This window comes from Lithobates pipiens, unplaced genomic scaffold (genome assembly GCF_037356315.1).
Source record: "Lithobates pipiens isolate NorthernLeopardFrog02 unplaced genomic scaffold, aLitPip1_a1.2 Scaffold_23, whole genome shotgun sequence".
NCBI lineage: Eukaryota > Metazoa > Chordata > Amphibia > Anura > Ranidae > Lithobates > Lithobates pipiens.
In genome coordinates, this window is record NW_027507785.1 from 26,772,354 (window position 1) to 26,792,561 (window position 20,208).

Sequence of the window (20,208 nt, forward strand, 5' to 3'; positions counted from 1 at the left end):
CTTCCCCCGTCACCTCCACTCATTTGAAGAGCTTTGCTTGGGTTAAGGCCCGATTCGTATATCCCTGTCTACATCTTACAAAATCCTGTTGGACCTCCATGCCACTGTTGACCCACCATTCCTAGCAAAGTGGGAAAGAGACCTACAAGTCACTTTTACAGAACCCCAAAAGGAGTGAATACTTTTCTTTGCACAGAAGTCCTCCCTTTGTAGTAAGTATCAGGACATTTCCTAAAAAATAATCATGCATTAGTACCGAAACCTGTCAATTCTACCTAAACTATTCCTCAATCAATGTGAACCTTGTAATGCCGCGTACACGCGACCGGACTTCTCGACGGACTTGGCCACACATGATCACTCCAAAAGTCAGAGGGATTCGAACGTGATGACGTAGAATAAGGAAGTTCATAGCCAGTAGCCAATAGCTGCCCTAGCGTCGAATTTAGTCCGTCGGACTAGCATACAGACAAACTGATTTTTCGACCGGACTCGAGTTCAAGATTTGAAGCAAGTTTTATTTCTAGGTCCACCGGACTTTTGGGAAGAAAAAGTCTGCCGGAGCCCACACGCGATCGAATTGTCTGACGGATTCCAGTCCGCTGGACCAAGTCCATCGAAAAGTCCAGTCGTGTGTACATGGCATAAGGTGCCGTGAGCAACATCTGGTCACCATTCTCTATATCTTTTGGGAATGCCCCAAGCTTCGCAACCAGTCCATCCACTCATTCACAAATTTACAGACATTAACCTATTTAACAACCAAGCTGTAGTCCTACTTAAACTTACTTCCCTATCCAGGAAGCGTTATCACTGTGCGGGCGTGTATACCGAGCCAGTGGAAACAAGTGTCTGCCCCTACTGTGGCCCAATGGCTCACAAGGGTTAATAATATTGAACAGATGGAAGACCTGACTGCTGCTATTCAGGATAAATTGGAGTAACATAAGACCAGGTGGTTTTAACGGGACCTTTTCCGCTTCTCGGATGAATAGCTCCAATATGCATAGCTTTAGCTCCATGCATGAGACTAATGCCGCGCACACACGACTGGACTTTTTGATGGACTAGATCCGATGGAATTAATCCGTCGGATATTACGATCGTGTATGGGCTCCAGCGGACTTTTTTTCTCCCAAAAGTCAGACGGACCTAGAAATAAAACATGTTTCAATTCTTTCCGACTGACTCGAGTCCGGTCGAAAAATCCGTTCGTGTGTATGCTAGTCCGACCGACGAAAACCGACGCTAGGGCAGCTATTGGCTACTGGCTATGAACTTCCTTATTCTAGTCCAGTCATACGTCATCACGTTCAAATCTGTCGGACTTTGGTGTGCTTGTGTGTGGCCAAATCCATTCATTCGGAAAGAACTTCGCCGAAAGTCCGTCGGGAAGACCGCCGGACCTAGTCTGTCAAAGAGTCCGGTCGTGTGTACGCGACATAATATTGAATTGAGACTCATATTCATATCAACACTGATGTTCCTTACTCTCTAGGTGGAACTCTCACTCCCATACAACCTTCCCTCTTCCGTTTTCCTACCCCCTACCACCCCCCCCATCCTTTTTTTCCATCCCTTTCTCCCTCCTCTTTCTCCCCTTTTCTCTTCTGCCTATGAGTTCCTTTCTCGACTTTTAACTCACGAAAACATTGGTATGCCCTGACCCCAGTTGGACGCTTCACATCAGACTTCCCCCATGTTGCTGTGACTTTTTTTGGAGATGGAAGGGACTACCCTCCACTGCAGGATGTGTGTCTATGCAACCCGTCCCAGAAGGGTCCCTGGACCTCCATATACTTGTTACCTGATTGCTTGGGCTTCCTGCCTACTTTTAGTTTCATCCTCTGGCAACCGAGTGATCTTTTTTCCTGCAGGATGCACCCATAGATAGATTGTGCAAATTCAATTTTACATTGATAATATGTTCTGTGACGTTACCATTTCATCTGGTATGTCGCAAACTACTAAAGAACAAAAAAAGAAGGAAGGCCAACCCCATCTTAATGACCACGGCTTTGGAATGGGATGCTCAAGAAGCCGATTGGTGTGACGCTCAGCTGTCTACACAAAATTCCTCTTTAAAGAGGAAGTAAACCCTGATGAGTTTACTTCCTCTTTTTTTCCCTGCAAAGGTAAAGCATAATGGACTACTATGCATCGCATCACATCGCATCGCATAGTAGTCCATTATGTGTCACTTACCTGACACAGGAGCCAGCGAAGTCACCGCTGTCCCCTGTAGTCCGCCGCATCCATCTTGCTGGTGGCGTCTCGCAGCTCCGCCGCTGTCATTCGGCGAAGCCGCGATGACGTCACTCCCGCGCATGCGCACGGGAGTCGACAAATGCGGCAGCTCCATTCTTGGAACTGCCGCGCTCAGTGCGCCTGCGCGCCTCTGTCTACGGCGCATGCGCCGTAGACAGCGGTGCCCGTTTTCGGGCAAATATCTCCTAAACCATATAGGTTTAGGAGATATTGCTTGGACCTACAGGTAAGCCTTAATCTAGGCTTACCTGTAGGTCAAAGTGGTTTGTAAGGGTTTACAACCACTTTAAGTGAACCCATTACTTTGTCTTAAAAGGTTCACTTTAACATTGGTGGCCACTTACCCGTGCTTTCATCGGACTGGTTAAAGCCACAGATCTGACATATGCTCCGGACCCACTTGTTCATCTCTTCTTCGGTCTCGGCCACCAGGTAGAAGGTGCGGTCGCTGGTCTTTATGTCGAAGACGAAGCTGTCCTGCAGCTCCTTCTTGTTGAAGGTCAGTCCGGAGTCCACCTGCTCGCAGCAGCTCAGGTTAATCACCCGGATGGGCTTCTTGGAGTGGTCATTCTTGTAGTATTCCAGGACGTCGGGATCTCCGCTCATGCGCCCGCTCCGGAGGATAAACCACCGTTTCTTCCATGCCTGGTAAAAGAGACCCACAGTCAGTGATGGGGTAGGGTTTAAGGAACTAGAGTATAACTGTGAAGCCCCATACACACTATCAGTTTTTCTGCTGAGTTTTTTCCTTCAGATTTACCAAAACCATGGAGGTCAAACCTTAGGAGTTCCAATTTATATGCAATCAGGCAGGTCCTAGCACTACATGGTTTTGGTAAATCTGAAGGAAAAACTCAGCAGAGAAACTGATATTGTGTATGGGGCTTAAGAGTTTAGAGACCAACTAAAGTGTTACCCTGTTTCCCCTAAAATAAGACCTAGTGTGATTGTCGGTGATAGCTGCAATAAAAGCCCTTCCCCCCAAATAAGCCCTAGTTAAAGTCCTTGTAGGTCTTCTTTTCAGGGTAGGGCTTATTTGGGTGGTAGGGCTTATATTGCAGCCAACACCGACAATCACGCTAGGTCTTATTTTAGGGGAAACAGGGTATGTAGGATGGAAAATTCTTCCTACCAATTCCTAACAGTGAATGTCGTTTTCGTTTGAGAAATGACATACAGTACATTCACAAAATCGAATGTTAAAAGCAAATTAATTTTTGAAGTCCTTTTGCGCATTTGTCAAGTCATCAGATCAGAAGTACCGATGAGACTAAACAGGGGCTGAAGAGGGATGAGACTAACATGTTTCGCGCTATCAATTGCTTTATCTACAATAAAATAAAAACAAATTTAAAATGTAAAGAAGATAAATACAAAAATGAATAGCTGAAATAAAAAAATGTAATAAAAATATAAAATAAAATAAAAAGATAAAACCCAATGATTCCTGCCCCTGGTGATAAAAGCATAACGTGTGAATGTGGCCTATTGTGCCTAAGAACTTTCTCACAATCTAGAAGAAAAGTTGGACAAAAAAAATACAAAAAATACTGAAAATAAAAAAACATGAATTAATTATGTAAAAAAAGATTTTAAAACAATAAAAAAAAATGACAAATTTCTATCATAAATAAAAAACAGCTAAAAATCAATGAGCTGTTTCTCTGTGGTCATGAAAACATAAAAAAAAAAGCTGACTGAATATGCTACACTCAAGTGCGAATGTGGCTTGTTTTGTCTAAACACTTTGTCGCAATATAAAATAAAAATAAATAAATATCAATTTTAAATGTAAACAAAAAATACAAAATTTTAAAAATGTAATTAAAATAATAATAATAAAAAAACGAAAAAACGGATAAAACCCAATGAGTAGATTCATTGTGGTCATGAAAACATTAAAAAAACAAAAAACAAAAGCATTGCATACAGCTGACTTCACATTTTCTCATGTAAAACAGCACAAAAAAGGGGTTAAAATTGGCTGAATATAGGACACTCAAGTGCGAATGTGGCTTATTTTTTCCTAAACACTTTGTCGCAATATAAAATAAAAATAAATAAATATCAATTTTAAATGTAAACAAAAAATACAAAATTTTAAAAATGTAATTAAAATAATAATAATAATAATAAAAAAAAAATGAAAAACGGATAAAACCCAATAAGTAGATTCATTGTGATCATGAAAACATAAAAAAAAAAAAAAAGCATTGCATACAGCTGACTTCACATTTTCTCATGTAAAACAGCACAAAAAAGGGGTTAAAATTGGCTGAATATACTACACTCAAGTGTGAATGTGGCTTATTTTTTCCTAAACACTTTGTCGCAATATAAAATAAAAATAAATAAATATCTATTTTAAATGTAAACAAAAAATACAAAATTTAAAAAATGTAATTAAAATAATAATAATAAAAAAACGAAAAAACGGATAAAACCCAATGAGTAGATTCATTGTGGTCATGAAAACATTAAAAAAACAAAAAACAAAAGCATTGCATACAGCTGACTTCACATTTTCTCATGTAAAACAGCACAAAAAAGGGGTTAAAATTGGCTGAATATAGGACACTCAAGTGTGAATGTGGCTTATTTTTTCCTAAACACTTTGTCGCAATATAAAATAAAAATAAATAAATATCAATTTTAAATGTAAACAAAAAATACAAAATTTTAAAAATGTAATTAAAATAATAAAAAATAATAATAAAAAAATGAAAAACGGATAAAACCCAATAAGTACATTCGTTGTGGTCATGAAAACATTAAAAAAACAAAAAACAAAAGCATTGCATACAGCTGACTTCACATTTTCTCATGTAAAACAGCACAAAAAAGGGGTTAAAATTGGCTGAATATACTACACTCAAGTGTGAATGTGGCTTATTTTGCCTAAGCACTTTGTTGCAACATTAAAAATAAAATAAATAAATATCAATTTAAAATGTAAAAAAAAATATATATAAAAATAAACAAATTGAATTAAAAAACAAAACAAAAAAAAAACAATAGATAAAAACCCAATGAGTAGATTCCCCATGGTCATGAAAGCATAAAGTGTGAATATGGCCTATTGTGCCTGAGCACTTGTCACAGATTAGAATAAAATAAAAATACATAAAATAAAACAAATAAAAATTTAAAAATAAACTTAAAAAAAATAGTCATAAAAACAAAAAAAGAAAAGCATTGCATATATCTGACATCACATGTATTTTTTGTTCCTATCCAATGTTTTCTATCTCTGGCTCTTCCATGGCGGCCCCAATACATGGCCATACAAGGTTCACTGGCCATCTGTCTTCCTCTCTAGTAATATTATTTCAGTGTACAGAAAACACAAAGAATGTGAATAATGTGTCACTGACAGATAATGTCACCGTCAGACCCGTGTCACCGTCCGAAAACAACCTGCAGACCTGTACACCGGGCTGAGTACATATGGGAGGGGGAGGGGGGAGTAGCGGGAAGAGAATGTTCATTCGCAAATCTAACGTCCCGTTTAAATGCAGAGATTTATCAATCTATAAAGTTTGCGAAATTATCATTATTTTGAGACAATTATGCCGCGTACACGCGGTTGGACCTTCCGGCAGAAAAGGTCAAACGGAATAATTTCATCGGATATTCCGATCGTGTGTGCGCTTCATCTGACTTTTTCTTTCGAAAAATCCCGACAGACCTAGAAATAGAACATGTTTTAAATCTTTCCAACGGAATCAATTCCTATCGGGAAAATTCCTGACGGACCAAAAACGACGCAAGGGCAGCTATTGGCTACTGGCTATTTAACTTCCTTTTTCTAGTCCCGTCATACGTGTTGTACGTCACCACGTTCTAAACGATCGGACTTTGGTGCGATGGTGTGTAGGCAAGTCCGTTTCAGCGGAACTCCGTCGGAAAAAACCAAAAGAGTTTATTCTGACGGAAAAAACGGTCGCGTGTACGCGGCATTAGAGATTTATTTTGGTGCTATTTAATCATCACTGGGATTTTTTTATTTTTTGCTAAACAAACAAAAACGTTTTTTTATGTTTCTGTTATAAAATTGTGTCAAAAAGTAACTTTTCTCCTTCACTAATGTGTGCTGATGAGGCTGCACTGATATGCTGCACTTATGAGGCTGCACTGATGGGCACTGATGGGCTTCAATGATGGGCACTGATGATGCAGCACTGATGAGGTAGCACTGATGAGACTGCACTAATGGGCACTGATAGGCTTCAATGATGGGCACTGATGAGGCTGCACTGATGGGCGCTGATATGCTTCACTAATAAGATGGCACTGATGAGGCTGCACTGATGGGCCCCGATAGACTGCAACAATGGGCACTGATAGACATCACTGATAGGCAGCACTGGTGGTCACTGAATGACAATTGCAACGCTGTACCCATATGAAATTTTTAACATTATTTTGATACAAATAGAACTTTCTTTTGGTGATATGTAATCACCCCCGGGGGGGGGGGGGTTATTTTTTGCTAAACAAACAAAAAAGTATTTTTATGTTTCTGTCACAAAATTATGGAAAAAGGTAATTTTTCTCCTTCACTAATGTGTGCTGATGAGGCTGCACTGATTGGGCACTGATGGGCACTAATAGGCTTCAATGTGTACTGATGAGGTGGCACTAATGAGGATGCACTGATATGCTGCACTGATATGCTGCACGGATGAGACAGCACTGATGTGCATTTATGAGGCTGCACTGATGATGTGGCACAGATGGGCACTAATAGGCTTCAATGATGGGTGCTGATGAGGCTGCACTGATGGGCACTGATATGCTGCACTGATGGGCACTGATGAGGTGGCACTGTTGGGCACTTATAGGCTTCAACGATGGACACTGATGAGGCAGCATGAGGCTGCAGTGATGGACATTGATAGACTATAATGATGGGCACTGACATGATGCACTGATGGGCACTTATATGCTGCACTGATGAGCACTGTAAAGGTGGCACTGATGAGGCTGCACTGATGGGCACTGATATTCTGCACTGATGGGCACTGATGAGGCTGCACTGATGAGGTGGCACTGTTGGGCACTGATAGGCTTCAACGATGGACACTGATGAGGAAGCATGATGAGGCTGCAGTGATGGACATTGATAGGCTTCAATGATGGGCACTGACATGATGCACTGATGGGCACTTATATGCTGCACTGATGAGCACTGATAAGGTGGCACTGATGAGGCTGCACTGATGGGCAATGATAGGCAGCAATGATGGGCAGTGATAGGCAGCACTGGTGGGCACTGTTTGGCAGCACTGGTGGGCACTGATTGGGGCTGCACTGATAATCAGTGCCCTGATAATCAGTGTAGATGTCCCCTGAGTGGACTGCCGCTTATCAACTCTCCTCTCCGTACGAGCTGTCAGCGTGAGGAGAGGATTGCCAATAACGGCAAATCCAATTTCCACTGTAATCAGCTGTGATTGGACACACCTGTTCACATGGTAAAGAGCCGTTGTGATTGGTTCTTTCACAGATCCCTGCCAATGCATGCCGCGCGGGGGGGGGGGGGGGGGGCAGCAAGCGCGATCACTGGAGGACGTCATGTGACACCCTCCTGGCAATGTGTGACCGCGCTGTACCCGTGATTCAGCTTTAGCGCGCTCGTGAAGGGTCACGAAAAAATGAAAAGTTGAACTAACTCCAAATATTTTGGCCACCCCTCCAGACCTCACTGCACATAGTGGTTGTGATGCCCCGTGCTGCCAGTGTGGCGCACTGTACATGGCATACACAGCCCGGGAGTAAGCATCCATCATAATGCTCACAATGGCAAGCGCTCATTGGTCAAACGCAACTGAGACCATGCTGACCAATGAGAACCTCATCTGAGGTTTCCTATTTCGGTAAGGTGTCCCCAGAAGAAAGCAGCGCTCCTCATTGGTCAGGTGGTCATGCCATGGCGAGGATTATAGTGGATAGCCATTGTGGTGTACAGCATGCGGCCCGCTACACCGGCAGCACGGAGCATCCCAGCCGCTATGTGCAGCGGGGTCCGGAGGGGGTGGGCCATATTTTGACCCCACCCTTTAGTAGGAATAACCTGGATAGCGCAGGACAGTCATTAACCATTTGAGCTCTGGAAGGCTTTACCCCCCCCCCCCCTTCATGACCAGGCCATTTTTTTTTGCTATTCAGCACTGCGCTACTTTAACTGACAATTGTGCGGTCATGCAACACTGTACACAAATAAAATGTATCTTTTTTTTTCATAAATAGAGCTTTCTTTTGGTGGTCTTTGAGCACCTCTGCGTTTTTTTTTGTTTTTTTTATTATTATATAAATGAAAAAACTTTTTTAAATTTAGAAAAAAAATAAAACAATTGAAAAAAAATGTTTTCTGAAAAAAGTATTTTCTACTTCCTGTTTAAAAACATATCCAATAAATTCAATATTTTTTTTTTCTATAAATGAAAATAGACTTTTTGCAATGTTAAAAAAAATAATGTTTTTTTGGAAAAAAATATTTTCTAATTCCTGTTAAAAAATGTATCCAATCAATCCAAATTTTTTTTAATATATAAATGAAAAAAAAAACTTTTTAAAATGTGGAAAAAAATTATTGGAAAACAATCTTTTTTTTTGATAAAAAGTATTTTCTACTTCCTGTTAAAAAACATATCCAATCAATTTAATACTTTTTATTATATAAATGAAAAAGACTTTTTGAAATAAAAAATTTGAAAAAAGTATTTTTTCACATTTTTTATTTTTTATTTCAAAAAAAGATTTAGTTTTTTTCAAATTTTGTATTTAAAAAAAAAAAAAAATCAAAAAGCCTTTTTTCATTCATTTAATAAATAAATATTGGATTTATTGGATATGTTTTTTAACAGAAAGTAGAAAATATATTTATTTTTTTTCGAATTCTTTATTTTTTTTCAAATCAATCCAATATTTTTTTTTTATATAAATGAAAAAATTAATTTGAAATGTTGAAAAAAAAAAAAAATTAAAAAAAAAGACAAATTTTGAAAAAAAATATTTTCTATTTTCTGTTAAAAAAACATATTTAATATTTTTTATTATATAAATGAAGACTTTTTGAAATGTTGAAAAAAAAAGAAAAATTTTGAAAAAAAAAAGACAAATTTTGAAAAAAAACATTTTCTATTTTCTGTTAAAAAAACATATTTAATATTTTTTATTATATAAATGAAGACTTTTTGAAATGTTGAAAAAAAATTTTTGGGGAAAAAAAAATAAATTTTGAAATAAAAAAAAAAATAATTGAAAATAAATATTTTCTACTTCCTGTTAAAAAAACATATCCAATAAAAAAAAAAAAAAAAAAAAATAGGCCAAAATGTATTCTGCTACATGCCACATTAAGCAGTTACAGAAACAGCTTCTCCTGGAGCCGAAAGAGTCCCCAGACACACATCTCCCAGAACTCCCTCTGAACAAATATTTATCACTTTCTAATTTGCAGAGGAGCGGTTAATGGGTCTGACCCCGATTAATGACAGGATGCCAAACAAATGCCACCTGCTGCTTGGGTGAAGGGCTTTGGGTGCATTGAGGTTTACGTAGAATCCACAATCACACCTCAGTTCAAAAAAAATAAAGCCAAAACAGTTTTCATATTAGGTCCATACATAATAAGTAACAGTCCATGGCTGTGTTCACAAATGCCTGACACAGATCAGCACCTGCTGCAGCCTCTCACCTTTGTGACTTGCTACAAAGTTACAAAGTTACATAGTTAGTCAGGTTGAAAAAAGACACAAGTCCATCCAGTTCAACCACAAAAAAATAAAAATAAAATTAAAATAAAAAATAAAAAGTCTTATCACTGAAGGGAGAGGAGACTTAGGAAATGCTTCCTTCTGCCTGCAGCAGACTGATGACACCATTTAGTAGTTTATTTTGAGCATGCGTGGCACTTTGTCTGTCGGAATTTAAATGATCGCATTTTGTTGTTTGAAAATTTTAGATCCTGCTCTCACACATTGTGTGTCGGAAACTCAGACGGAAAAAGTCCAATGGAGCCCACACACGATCGGATTTTCCAACAACAAGATCCGATCGCACATTTTTTCCCGGCCAACAGCCTGACATCCAACATTTCCCGTCGGAAAGTCCGACCGTGTGTACGAGGCGTTAGACAGGAATGCCATTAAAGTTCATGTGTGTGTAAAGGCAGACGTCCCAATACTTTTGGTAAAATAAATAAATAAATATATATATATATATATATATATATATATATATATATATATATATATATATATATGTGTGTGTGTAGCACTGACCAGGACCAAACAGACAGAAAGATCTTCTGGACCGGAACCCAGAAGCACCTGATGTCAGTACCTTAAGTACCCTCTCCCAGAGTGCACAGCAGGATGACACTCCCAATGGGCTGGTTCCGAGAAAAAGTGGCACTCGATGCGCCCAGCTGGACTGTGTTCTCACACTTGCCAGTGATGACAGCGCCACCTGTGGCCAAGCAGAACACGGAGCAATCCAGCTAGACTGGTACTGAAACCATAATTTGGTGTAATTAAGCCCAAAACCAAACTGCGGTTCTAGGAACTTTAAATAGAGAAAAAACACATACCGTGCGCTCTTCAGGAGCCGGTGCTACATATATATATATATATATATATCTATATATATATCATAAAAAAATATAAATAAATAAAAAATAAATACATTAGAAATATATATATATAGATATATATATAGATATATATATATATATATATAGATATATATATATATATATATATATATATATATAATGTATATATTTTTTTATTTCTTCTTTTTTTTTTTATGTTTTTTTTTATACATTATTTGGAAAGCAGGGTTACTGTAATGCAGATAATACTTAAATACTTACACAGCGGCAGACAGTCAGATTGATTTATGTCGTGTGATATGACAGCCGCGTGCCCCGTGTAACCGTCTCCTTCCGCCATGACAGCTCTCTGATGTTGGGCTCACAGACCTGTGTCGGGGGCGCGCTGGGGAAGTTAGTGCCACGTGACGGCATTGACAGCTCTCCTCCGCCGCACATCAAGCTGCTGACAAAGGCTGACAGCTTCCAGTTACACACAGATGCCTTTGCCTCCGCTAGAGGGTTATTAATAATCCCCCCCCCCCCCCCCCCCCGCAGTTGCTGACTTTCCAACATGGCTTCCAGGGACAGATTCCTGGTGATGTGGTCGTTTTATGTGCAGTACGGCGGTCCTTGGAACATTAAGGCCCCCCCATTCATATATCACATAGAGGGAATAAAGTGTTCCCACTCGCGACAAGCTTAGCGCGTTGTGCCGTGACCGCCGCGTAATTCTTTAGCGCAGCATAATCGCACCACGTTTGGGGTGCCATGATTTCAAATGAGGTGTGCCACGCCTTTTGCCGCAATTGGAATCGCGACTATGATTCCAAATCGCATCATGTGAATGAGGCCTAAAACTCCCGAACTGACCATGATTCAGCGCCATGGCGGTTCCATACCTCCCCAACTTTTTGAGATGGGAATGAGGGACACTTATTAGCAAAAGTACGTAGGCATAGGGCACGCCCCCTTAAAGCGGGCTTTCCGTCAATTTTATTTATTTTTTTAAAGCGGAGGTCCACCCTAAAGTGGACCTTCAGCTCATTGGAATCCTCCAGTACAGGTATCTGCACCCACTTCCGGCGTAGATTCTGCAGAAAGGAACGCCCCTTTCCGAAAGTCCCCCGCTGCCTGCTGGGAAACACACGGGTCCCAGAGACAGCGGGGACCATCCTTATTACACAGCGCGACTCGCGCATGAGCAGTAGGGAACCGGGAAATGAAGCCGAAAGGCTCCACTTCCTGATTCCCATACCCAAGATGGCGGCGGCAGCACCCGAGAGACGATCGAGAGATCGGCTTCGGGTGCCGACATCGCGGGCGCGCTGGGCGGGTAAGTGTCCTTATTTTAAAAGTCAGCAGCTGCAGTATTTGTAGCTGCTGGCTTTTAAAAAAAAACAAAACGGCGGAACTCCCGGCGGACTCCCGCTTTAAAGTCAGCAGCTACAAATACTGCAGCTGCTGACTTTTAAAATATGGACACTTACCCGTCCAGGGCGCCCGCGATGTCGGCACACAAAGCCGATCTGTCCCTCGGCTCTCGGGTGCTGCCGCCGCCATCATCGATAAGCCACAAAGTGAAGCCACAAAGCTTCAGTTCCCGGTTCCCTACTGCACATGTGCGAGTCGCGCTGCGCAATCCGGATGGTCCCTGCCGTCTCTGGGACCTGTGTGTGGGGTGGGGGGGAGGGGGGGAGGCGTAGACTCCCCCCCTCAGGAGTGGGTGCAAATACCTCTGGCTGCCTGTAAGAGTGCTGCCTAACAATGCTCATCAGTGCCACATATCAGTGCCACCTATTAGTGCCCATAAGTGCGGCATATTAGTACCTCGTCATCAGTGCCGCCTAATCAGTGCCCATAAGTGCCACCTCATCAACACACATCAGTGAAGGCGAAAAATTACTAAAATTTATTGACAGAAAAAAGGGAAAACATTTCTTTTTCAAAATTTTTGGTCTTTTTTTTTTTTGTAAAAAATAAAAAACCCAGCAGTGATTAAATACCACCAAAAGAAAGCTCTATTTGTGTGAAGAAAATTATATAAAAAAATTAGTTTGGGTACAGTGTAGCATGATGACCGCGCAATTGTCATTCAAAATGTGACAGCGCTGACAGCTGAAAAATGGCCTGGGCAGGAAGGGGGTATAAGTGCCCCGTAGGCAAGTGTTTAAATAAAGGGCCTGTTTACTGTCCTTTAGACTGTAGGAGGGCAGGACTGTGGCCATTGGGAATAGAAAATGCCCAGGCATGTACTGGCCATTGGGACTACAGGGAGTTTCCCGGTGGGCCGATGGCTCAGTGGGCCGGTTTCAGTGACAAAGTAATGGCTGTGCGGCTCGCCCTCAACTTCATGCAGTGATGTGAGAAAGATGAGAAAAATACAGAGGAGAATAAGTGAAATAATAAAAGAGGTTAGTGAGGACTCCTTATGTTATGCTACTTATGTTTTTTTTGCACAATTACGTATAGTTGTATATACTGTTTTTGTGCTTGTTTGCAAAATTAAAGTGGGCCGGTCTGGATGAAGTCCAGGGCCAAATTTTTGTCCCAGTCCAGTCCTGAAAATGTCCCAGCATTCATGTCCCAGTGTCATTGCAAGGAATAGTGCCCTATTATTGGTGTCAGTGAATTAAAAATTGCCCCAAGGGCCAGATAAAAACAAGCAAAGGGCCAAATCCGGGCCACAGTTTGGAGACCACTGAGTTAGCTGGTTGAGACAAACCAAATCTTCACATTTTTGGATCATGGCAAATGCACAGGTTTAAGTGATTGTAAGGGATCTTTTTTTTGTTTTGTTTTTTTAAATAACAAACATGTCATACTTACTTCCACTGTGCAGCTTGTTTTGCACAGTGTGGCCCCGAACATCCTCTTTTGGGGTCCCTCAGCGGCTCTCGCCGCTCCTCCCCACATCAGAAAATCCCCCACAGGAGAAGCGCTCTCCTGAGGGGGGTTACCCTGCAGGCACGCTCCCGAGTCCAGCATTTGGCGTCCGTAGACGACGAATGTATAACTCAGCCCCGCCCCCGGCGCCCGCATCATTGGATTTGATTGATAGCAGCGGGAGCCAATGGCTGCACTGCTATCAATCTATCCAATCAAGAGCCTATAACCGGAGAGACAGCACGTCCCTGCCGGGTCAAGTTCCAGGGCTCAGGTAAGTAAACGCGGTCACTGCATAGGATGCATTAAGGTGAAAAAACACAAGGGTTTACAACCCCTTTAATTCATGACCTCTGTCTGTAGTGTGAGAACTGACACTTCCTGTAAAGAAACTACATATCCCACAATCCCTGGGGCTCATTGTTTATTGCTCTGCAGGTTTAGAAAAAAGGCAAAGAAAATTTTGAATAAAAGGCAAAAAAAGTAGAAAAAAGGCATAAGAAAAGTAGAAAAAAGGCAAAAAAAAGTAGACAAAAGTAAAAGAGAAAAAAAAAAAAAACGATAAATACCTAAAAAGGGTATGAAAACTTAATCAACAACTGAGAAATAAAATCTCACCAAGGAAAAACAAAAACAAACAAACAAACATAATCATCACCTTTTGTTTAAAAAAAAAAGAAAGAAAAAAAAAGAAAAACGATTTGCCGAAATGACACCAGTAATTTCCCGCTGATCAGAGCGGAGGGGGATTGAATGGATGGACTCCATGTCTTCCCGCAGCTCCATCACATCCAGCAAAATAACGGGCCACATCAATGCTCCCCCCCTCCCCGTCTGTCCTGAGATGACACGGAATTTATCGAACGCCGGATTTCAAATCCTTTTATTCTTCGGTTTTCTGGCGTCACATGGTAACCATGGCAACCAAAACACACACCTGGCCAATTTGGGGAACCGAACATATCTCCCGGCAGAAGGACAGGCAAAAAAATGCAGCTTATTAAGAACAGATCTGTAGCCAAAACCATTTTAAGGGCTTGATCACACAGTGGGCAGTAAAAGCAGGCAGTTGAAGCCATGGTTTTACCATCCCCCGACCACCCACTTAAAACACAGAAAAGAAGCTGCTTAGGTCTGGGTTCCTGCGGCTGAATGTGACCCGTTCAACCGGGACTGACTGAGCCGCAACCACGTGCAATGCACACAGTTACGGCATATTCAGGGTTAAAATGGGCACCTCCTGGCTGCCTGTCAAACGCTCTCTGAAATGTGATCCACTACGGATCTCTTTTCAGAAAGGCAGAAATAAGAACCCCTAATGAACAAGCCCTAAAAGTTGGTTAGAAGGAGGGAATGAAAAAGTTGGCCATTTCTTTTTTTTTTTTTTCTTTTTTTTTCTTCTTTTACTGTCTATGTCTCATTGGAGAGATTTGACTTCACTTCCTGTCCTGAAGACACGACAGGAAGTAAGAAGCAAAAAGGAAAGGTGCCCTCTCTCATTTGTCAGCATTAAAGGTGTTCCCAATCTAAGATTTTTTTTTTTTTAATAACATTATTATTATAATTTTTTTTCACTATTAACATTTTTATTAAATATTTTAGAAAAGAGGCTACAGGCACTGTATACATAACAGGCATTTTACAGACCAAGCACACAAAATGGTAATACATAAACCATTAGCAAGAGTAAATAAACAAATAACATGAACAAAACATGATTATTTATTATTATTATTATTATTATTATTTTGACAGTTTTTAGTACCAATTAATCAGATTTTTTACTATTTTATTATTATAACCCTGATAATAATATTATGAATATATATATATATACACACATTTATTTATTTATTATTATTATTGGCTCATTTGTATAGTTTTTGTTGAATTTACATCAAGCAACATTTATATATATATATATATATATATATATATATATATATATATATATATATATATATATATATATATATATAATATATGTGTGTGTTTGTTTTGTTTACCATTTCCATTTTTGAGCACCAAGGGGTCTGTATGTAGGGCTCTGTACCCCTTATACAGTCATGTAGAGGGAGGCCTGGATATTTGGGGGCCTCCTTATTTTAAAGAGGCCTTTCAGATTATGATAAGTTTTGCCCACAAATCCCCACAATCACGGAGCCAGGGATGTGGGGAAGAGGACCTGTTTCCCATCAAGATGCCTTGAAAGGGGCACCCCGGGAGGGTACCCTTGCCATGTTGATGGTATGGTTCAGAGGGGACCCACCCTTTTCTGACCAGCCTGGCTGTGGAATGAATTTGGGGAGACATCACACCAATCATTTTGGTCAAGGTCTGACAAAAATCCATACCAGACCCCTATCTATAATAAGGGTCTCATATGGGGGGGGGGTGTAATTTTTTTTCTTTATGTGTAGGGCCCCCCTTAAAAACCCAAAGTAGACCCCTGTGTAGAATAAGGGTCTGAAAAGGATTTTGGGGGGGTCACCATTTTTTTTGTATAGGGCATACCACAACTCTAACTATGACATGGATATAGTATGGATTGGGGGGGGGGGCACATGACATTTTTTACTTTTTGCATGGGGTCCCCCTTAAAAACCCATAATACATCCTTTTGCAGGGTAAGGGTCTGAAATTGATTTTGGGGGGCACAACATTTTTTTATATTGGTTCTCACAAAAAAAATCAATTCCATACCCCTATCTAAAATGAGGGTTTGGAATAGATTTGGGTTAGGGGGAATCACGTGCCATTTTTTGCTTTTTTGCATGGGGTCCCCCATTAAAAAGCCATAGTAGATCCTTGTGTAGGATAAGGGTCTGGAAGGGATTTTTTTATATAGAGTCACACAAAAAATCCATACCAGACCCCTATCTATAATAAGGGTCTGGTATGGATTTGGGATGGGGGAGGAGCCCACATGCTATTTTTTTGCCTTTTGCATGCCCCCCCCCCCGTAAAAACCCATAGAAGACCCTTATGGGGACCTCACATAATTTTTTTCTATTGGGTCCCACAAAAAGTCCACACCAGACAGACACTTAGCTATGATTTAGGGGGGGGGGGGGGGGTTCCACAAAAAACTCTCCTATCTACAATAAGGGTTTGGAATAGATTTCATTTTTTTGGGGGGGGGCACATGCCATTTTTTGCTTTTTGCATGGGGCCCTCCATTAAAAATCCATAGTAAACCCTTGTGTAGGATAAGGATCTGGAACGGATTTTGGAGGGGACCCCATTCGAATTTTTTGTATAGGGTCCCACAAAAAATCCATACCAGACCCCTATCTATGATAGAGGTCTGGTATGGATTTATTTTTTATTTTTTGGGTGGGGGGGGGCCCACAAGCTATTTGTTTCATTGGTTTCCACAAAAAATATATACCATACCCCTATCTAGAATTATCTTTGGAATAGATTTCAGGGAGGGGGAACCACATGCAATTTTTTACTTTTTGCATGGGGTCCCCCCATTAAAAAGCCATGGTAGACTCTTATGAAATGGATACGGGGGGGGGGGGGGGGGGCGGCACACCATTAAAAATCCGTAGAAGCCCCCTATCTATGATATGGGACTGGAATGGATTTTGGGGGAACCCTATACCATTTTTTTTGTATAGTCACAAAAAATATCCATACCAGACCCCTATCTAGAATAAGGGTCTGGAATGGATTTTGGAGGGGTGGACCAAATGCCATTTTTTATGGCCCCCCCCCTTAAAAAACCATAGTAGGCCATTGTGTAGGATAAGAGTCTGGAATGGATTTTGAGGGGGACCCCCACGCCATTATTTGTATAGGATCCCACAAAAGACCCATACCACACCCCTATCTATAATAAGGGTCTGGAATGGATTTCGGGGAGGGGGAACACCATTTTTTCTGCTTTTTGCATGGGGTCCCTCATTAAAAAAGCCATGGTAGACCCTTGTGTAGGATAAGGGACAGGAATGGATTTGGGGCTCACGCCATTTTTTTCCCATAAACAAAATCCATACCAGTTGGGCATGGGATGCCAACTGCAAAAGATAGCTGGGTGCACACATTACTAGGAGGAGGGCACAGTTGGGCATCTTCCTCTTGGGCACTCAATGCCCTTTTCATTTTTCTAATATTAAGTTACCTATCACTCACGCCTCCAACGCACAGTATGGCTCACAAAAAAACACCTCCGTATACATCATGGGTACCATTTGTTTGTCCCTACCAAGAATCTTGTCCTCATTTCTCCGGCTGGATCTGCTGCCAAGGCAATAAAGAAACATCACATGACAGGGATTTACTGTACTTTGATAAACGAGAAAATATTTTCTTCCTACAAGTTCATAGCCCCCCCCCCCCCCTTCCTATCCAATCAGTTCTAACAGAGGGGAGCGGCGGTCCCTAGTGTTATCCCAGGTCACCCTGCAGACAGCCTGGTATCGGCAAAGCTTGCATAACAAAGAACGAGACAGGAAAAGATTGCATGAACAAGAGCAATATCCTTACACAGATAAGACTGTGGAAAAAATGTAAGACAGGTCCAAAATCATGTACCTATTTAAAGCTGAACTCCGGGGATCAGCAAATATGGTCTACATAGAACAAGTCCATCCTTACTGGAATATCGGTGTGATTTGTGTATTCCTTCCAGATCTGTGCAGTCATCCAGTTTAAACTTTGGCTTCCCGTACTAAAGACCGGTCACTGCTGCTCCCTCTCCTTGCTCAGGGTGACTGGTCTCGTCTCCGCCCCCCTCCTGTAGTTTTCTGCAGGCAGCCTGTAATGGGTGGAGCCTGCGGGGCCCCTCCCACATCTCTGCTCTCTGCACAGGCTATGCACAGCACAGTGATGATGTCACTGCTACTTTTTTCCAAGGTTATATCTGCGTTTGCAAAGGAAGAAAGCAGATTTATAGCCCCGTTTGCTAATAAAGAATGTATTTAAATGACGCTTTTTGTGCTGGAATTAGGCTTTATATTCATAGACAAAACTTAAACTGGTTAAAAAAGCAATAGCGCTGTGCAATCCAGAAATCACACACAGCTGCCTATGGGAGTGCACATGCACACAAGCACAGTCTTGGGCCACCCCAGGACAATTAATGAACACCAGTATGGATGAGCAGAGTCATTTCAGCAAAATAGTTATTGCTCACTGAGCTGCCTAAGTGAAATCTGCCTGAGGCCGCGTACACACGCGCGGACTGTTTGCCCAACCTTGTTCGTCAAACAGTTTCGGCAAACAGTCCGCTCAAAATTTGCATGAGCGGACTTGCCCACACACGAGCGGACTGTTTCAGCGAACTGTTTGCCAAACAGTCCGCTCAACTTTTGAAATGAACGGACTCGCCCACGTAAGGCGGAGGCAAATCCGCCCATTTCGAGCGCGTGTACAGGTAGGCGGGGCCCGCGAAGGAGACGTCGCGGGCTCCGCCGCCTGGAATGGGCTTAAAGGGAAACCCCAACGCCGAAAAAAAATCGGCGTGGGGGTTCCCCCAAAGTCCACACCAGACCCTTGTCCGAGCACGCTACCCGGCCGGCCAGGAAAGGGGGGCGAGCGAGCGCGCCCCCCCTCCTGAGCCGTACCAGGCCGCGTGCCCTCAACATGGGGGGTGCCTTGGGGAAGGGGGGGCCGCGCGGCCCCCCCCACCCCAAAGCACCTTGTCCCCATGTTGATGAGGACAAGGGCCTCTTCCCGACAACCCTGGCCGTTGGTTGTCGGGGTCTGCGGGCGGGGGGCTTATCGGAATCCGGGAGCCCCCTTTAAGAAGGGGGCCCCCGGATACCGGCCCCCCACCCTATGTGAATGAGTATGGGGTACAATGTACCCCTACCCATTCACCTGTGAAATAAAGTACAAAAAAAAACACAACACAGGGAAAAAATATTTTATTGCACAGCTCCGGGGGTCTTCCGTCTTCGGGGGTCTTCTCGCCGGACTCCTCCGCTATCTGTGTGTAGCTCTTTTACTAGCGGAGGAGTCCGGCTTTCTTCCTCCCCGCCGCCCGCCTCTTCTCCCGACTTCGGGGGTCTTGTCCCCCTCTTTGGTTCTTCTGCCGGGCCACCGCGCCTTCTTGTAGCTCTTTTACAGGCGGTGGCCCGGTCTTCTGTCGCCGCTGTCGTCGCCGCCGCCGCCGCCTTCCGTTCTTGTTCTTCTTCTTGTTCTTCTTCTTCTTCTCCTGGAGATGTTGACTCGACGAGCTCTCCGGCCGGAATGCCAGGGACACGCTCCGCTGCCACTTATATAGTGACAATGGGGCGGTGTCACATGGTATATGTCACATGGGTTGGTCACATGGTGACCCCGCCCCCTTACGATGTCATAGTCCCCATGTGACATCAACCCATGTGACCAACCCATGTGACATATACCATGTGACACCGCCCCATTGTCACTATATAAGTGACCGCACAGCGCGGCTCTGGCATTCCGGCCGGAGAGAGCGACGTGTCAACATCTCCTGGAGA

At 42.2% G+C, this 20,208-nt stretch overlaps 1 protein-coding gene across 2 annotated transcripts in view; it reads right to left on the bottom strand.

Moving 5' to 3' along the window:
• GAB2 (GRB2 associated binding protein 2) overlaps positions 1-20,208 on the bottom strand; it is a 287,634-nt gene that overhangs the window by 102,612 nt on the left and 164,814 nt on the right. Inside the window, exons 1-2 of one of the 2 annotated variants that reach the window (XM_077451379.1) lie at positions 11,150-11,262; positions 2,613-2,913 (exon numbers count right to left, since the gene is read on the bottom strand). In XM_077451379.1, the coding sequence (XP_077307505.1) occupies positions 2,613-2,874 (262 nt within the window). In that variant the 5' untranslated portion in view covers positions 2,875-2,913; positions 11,150-11,262. Of the gene's footprint in view, positions 1-2,612; positions 2,914-11,149; positions 11,263-20,208 lie in introns of those variants that run through there. The other variant, XM_077451378.1, reaches the window with a different exon arrangement.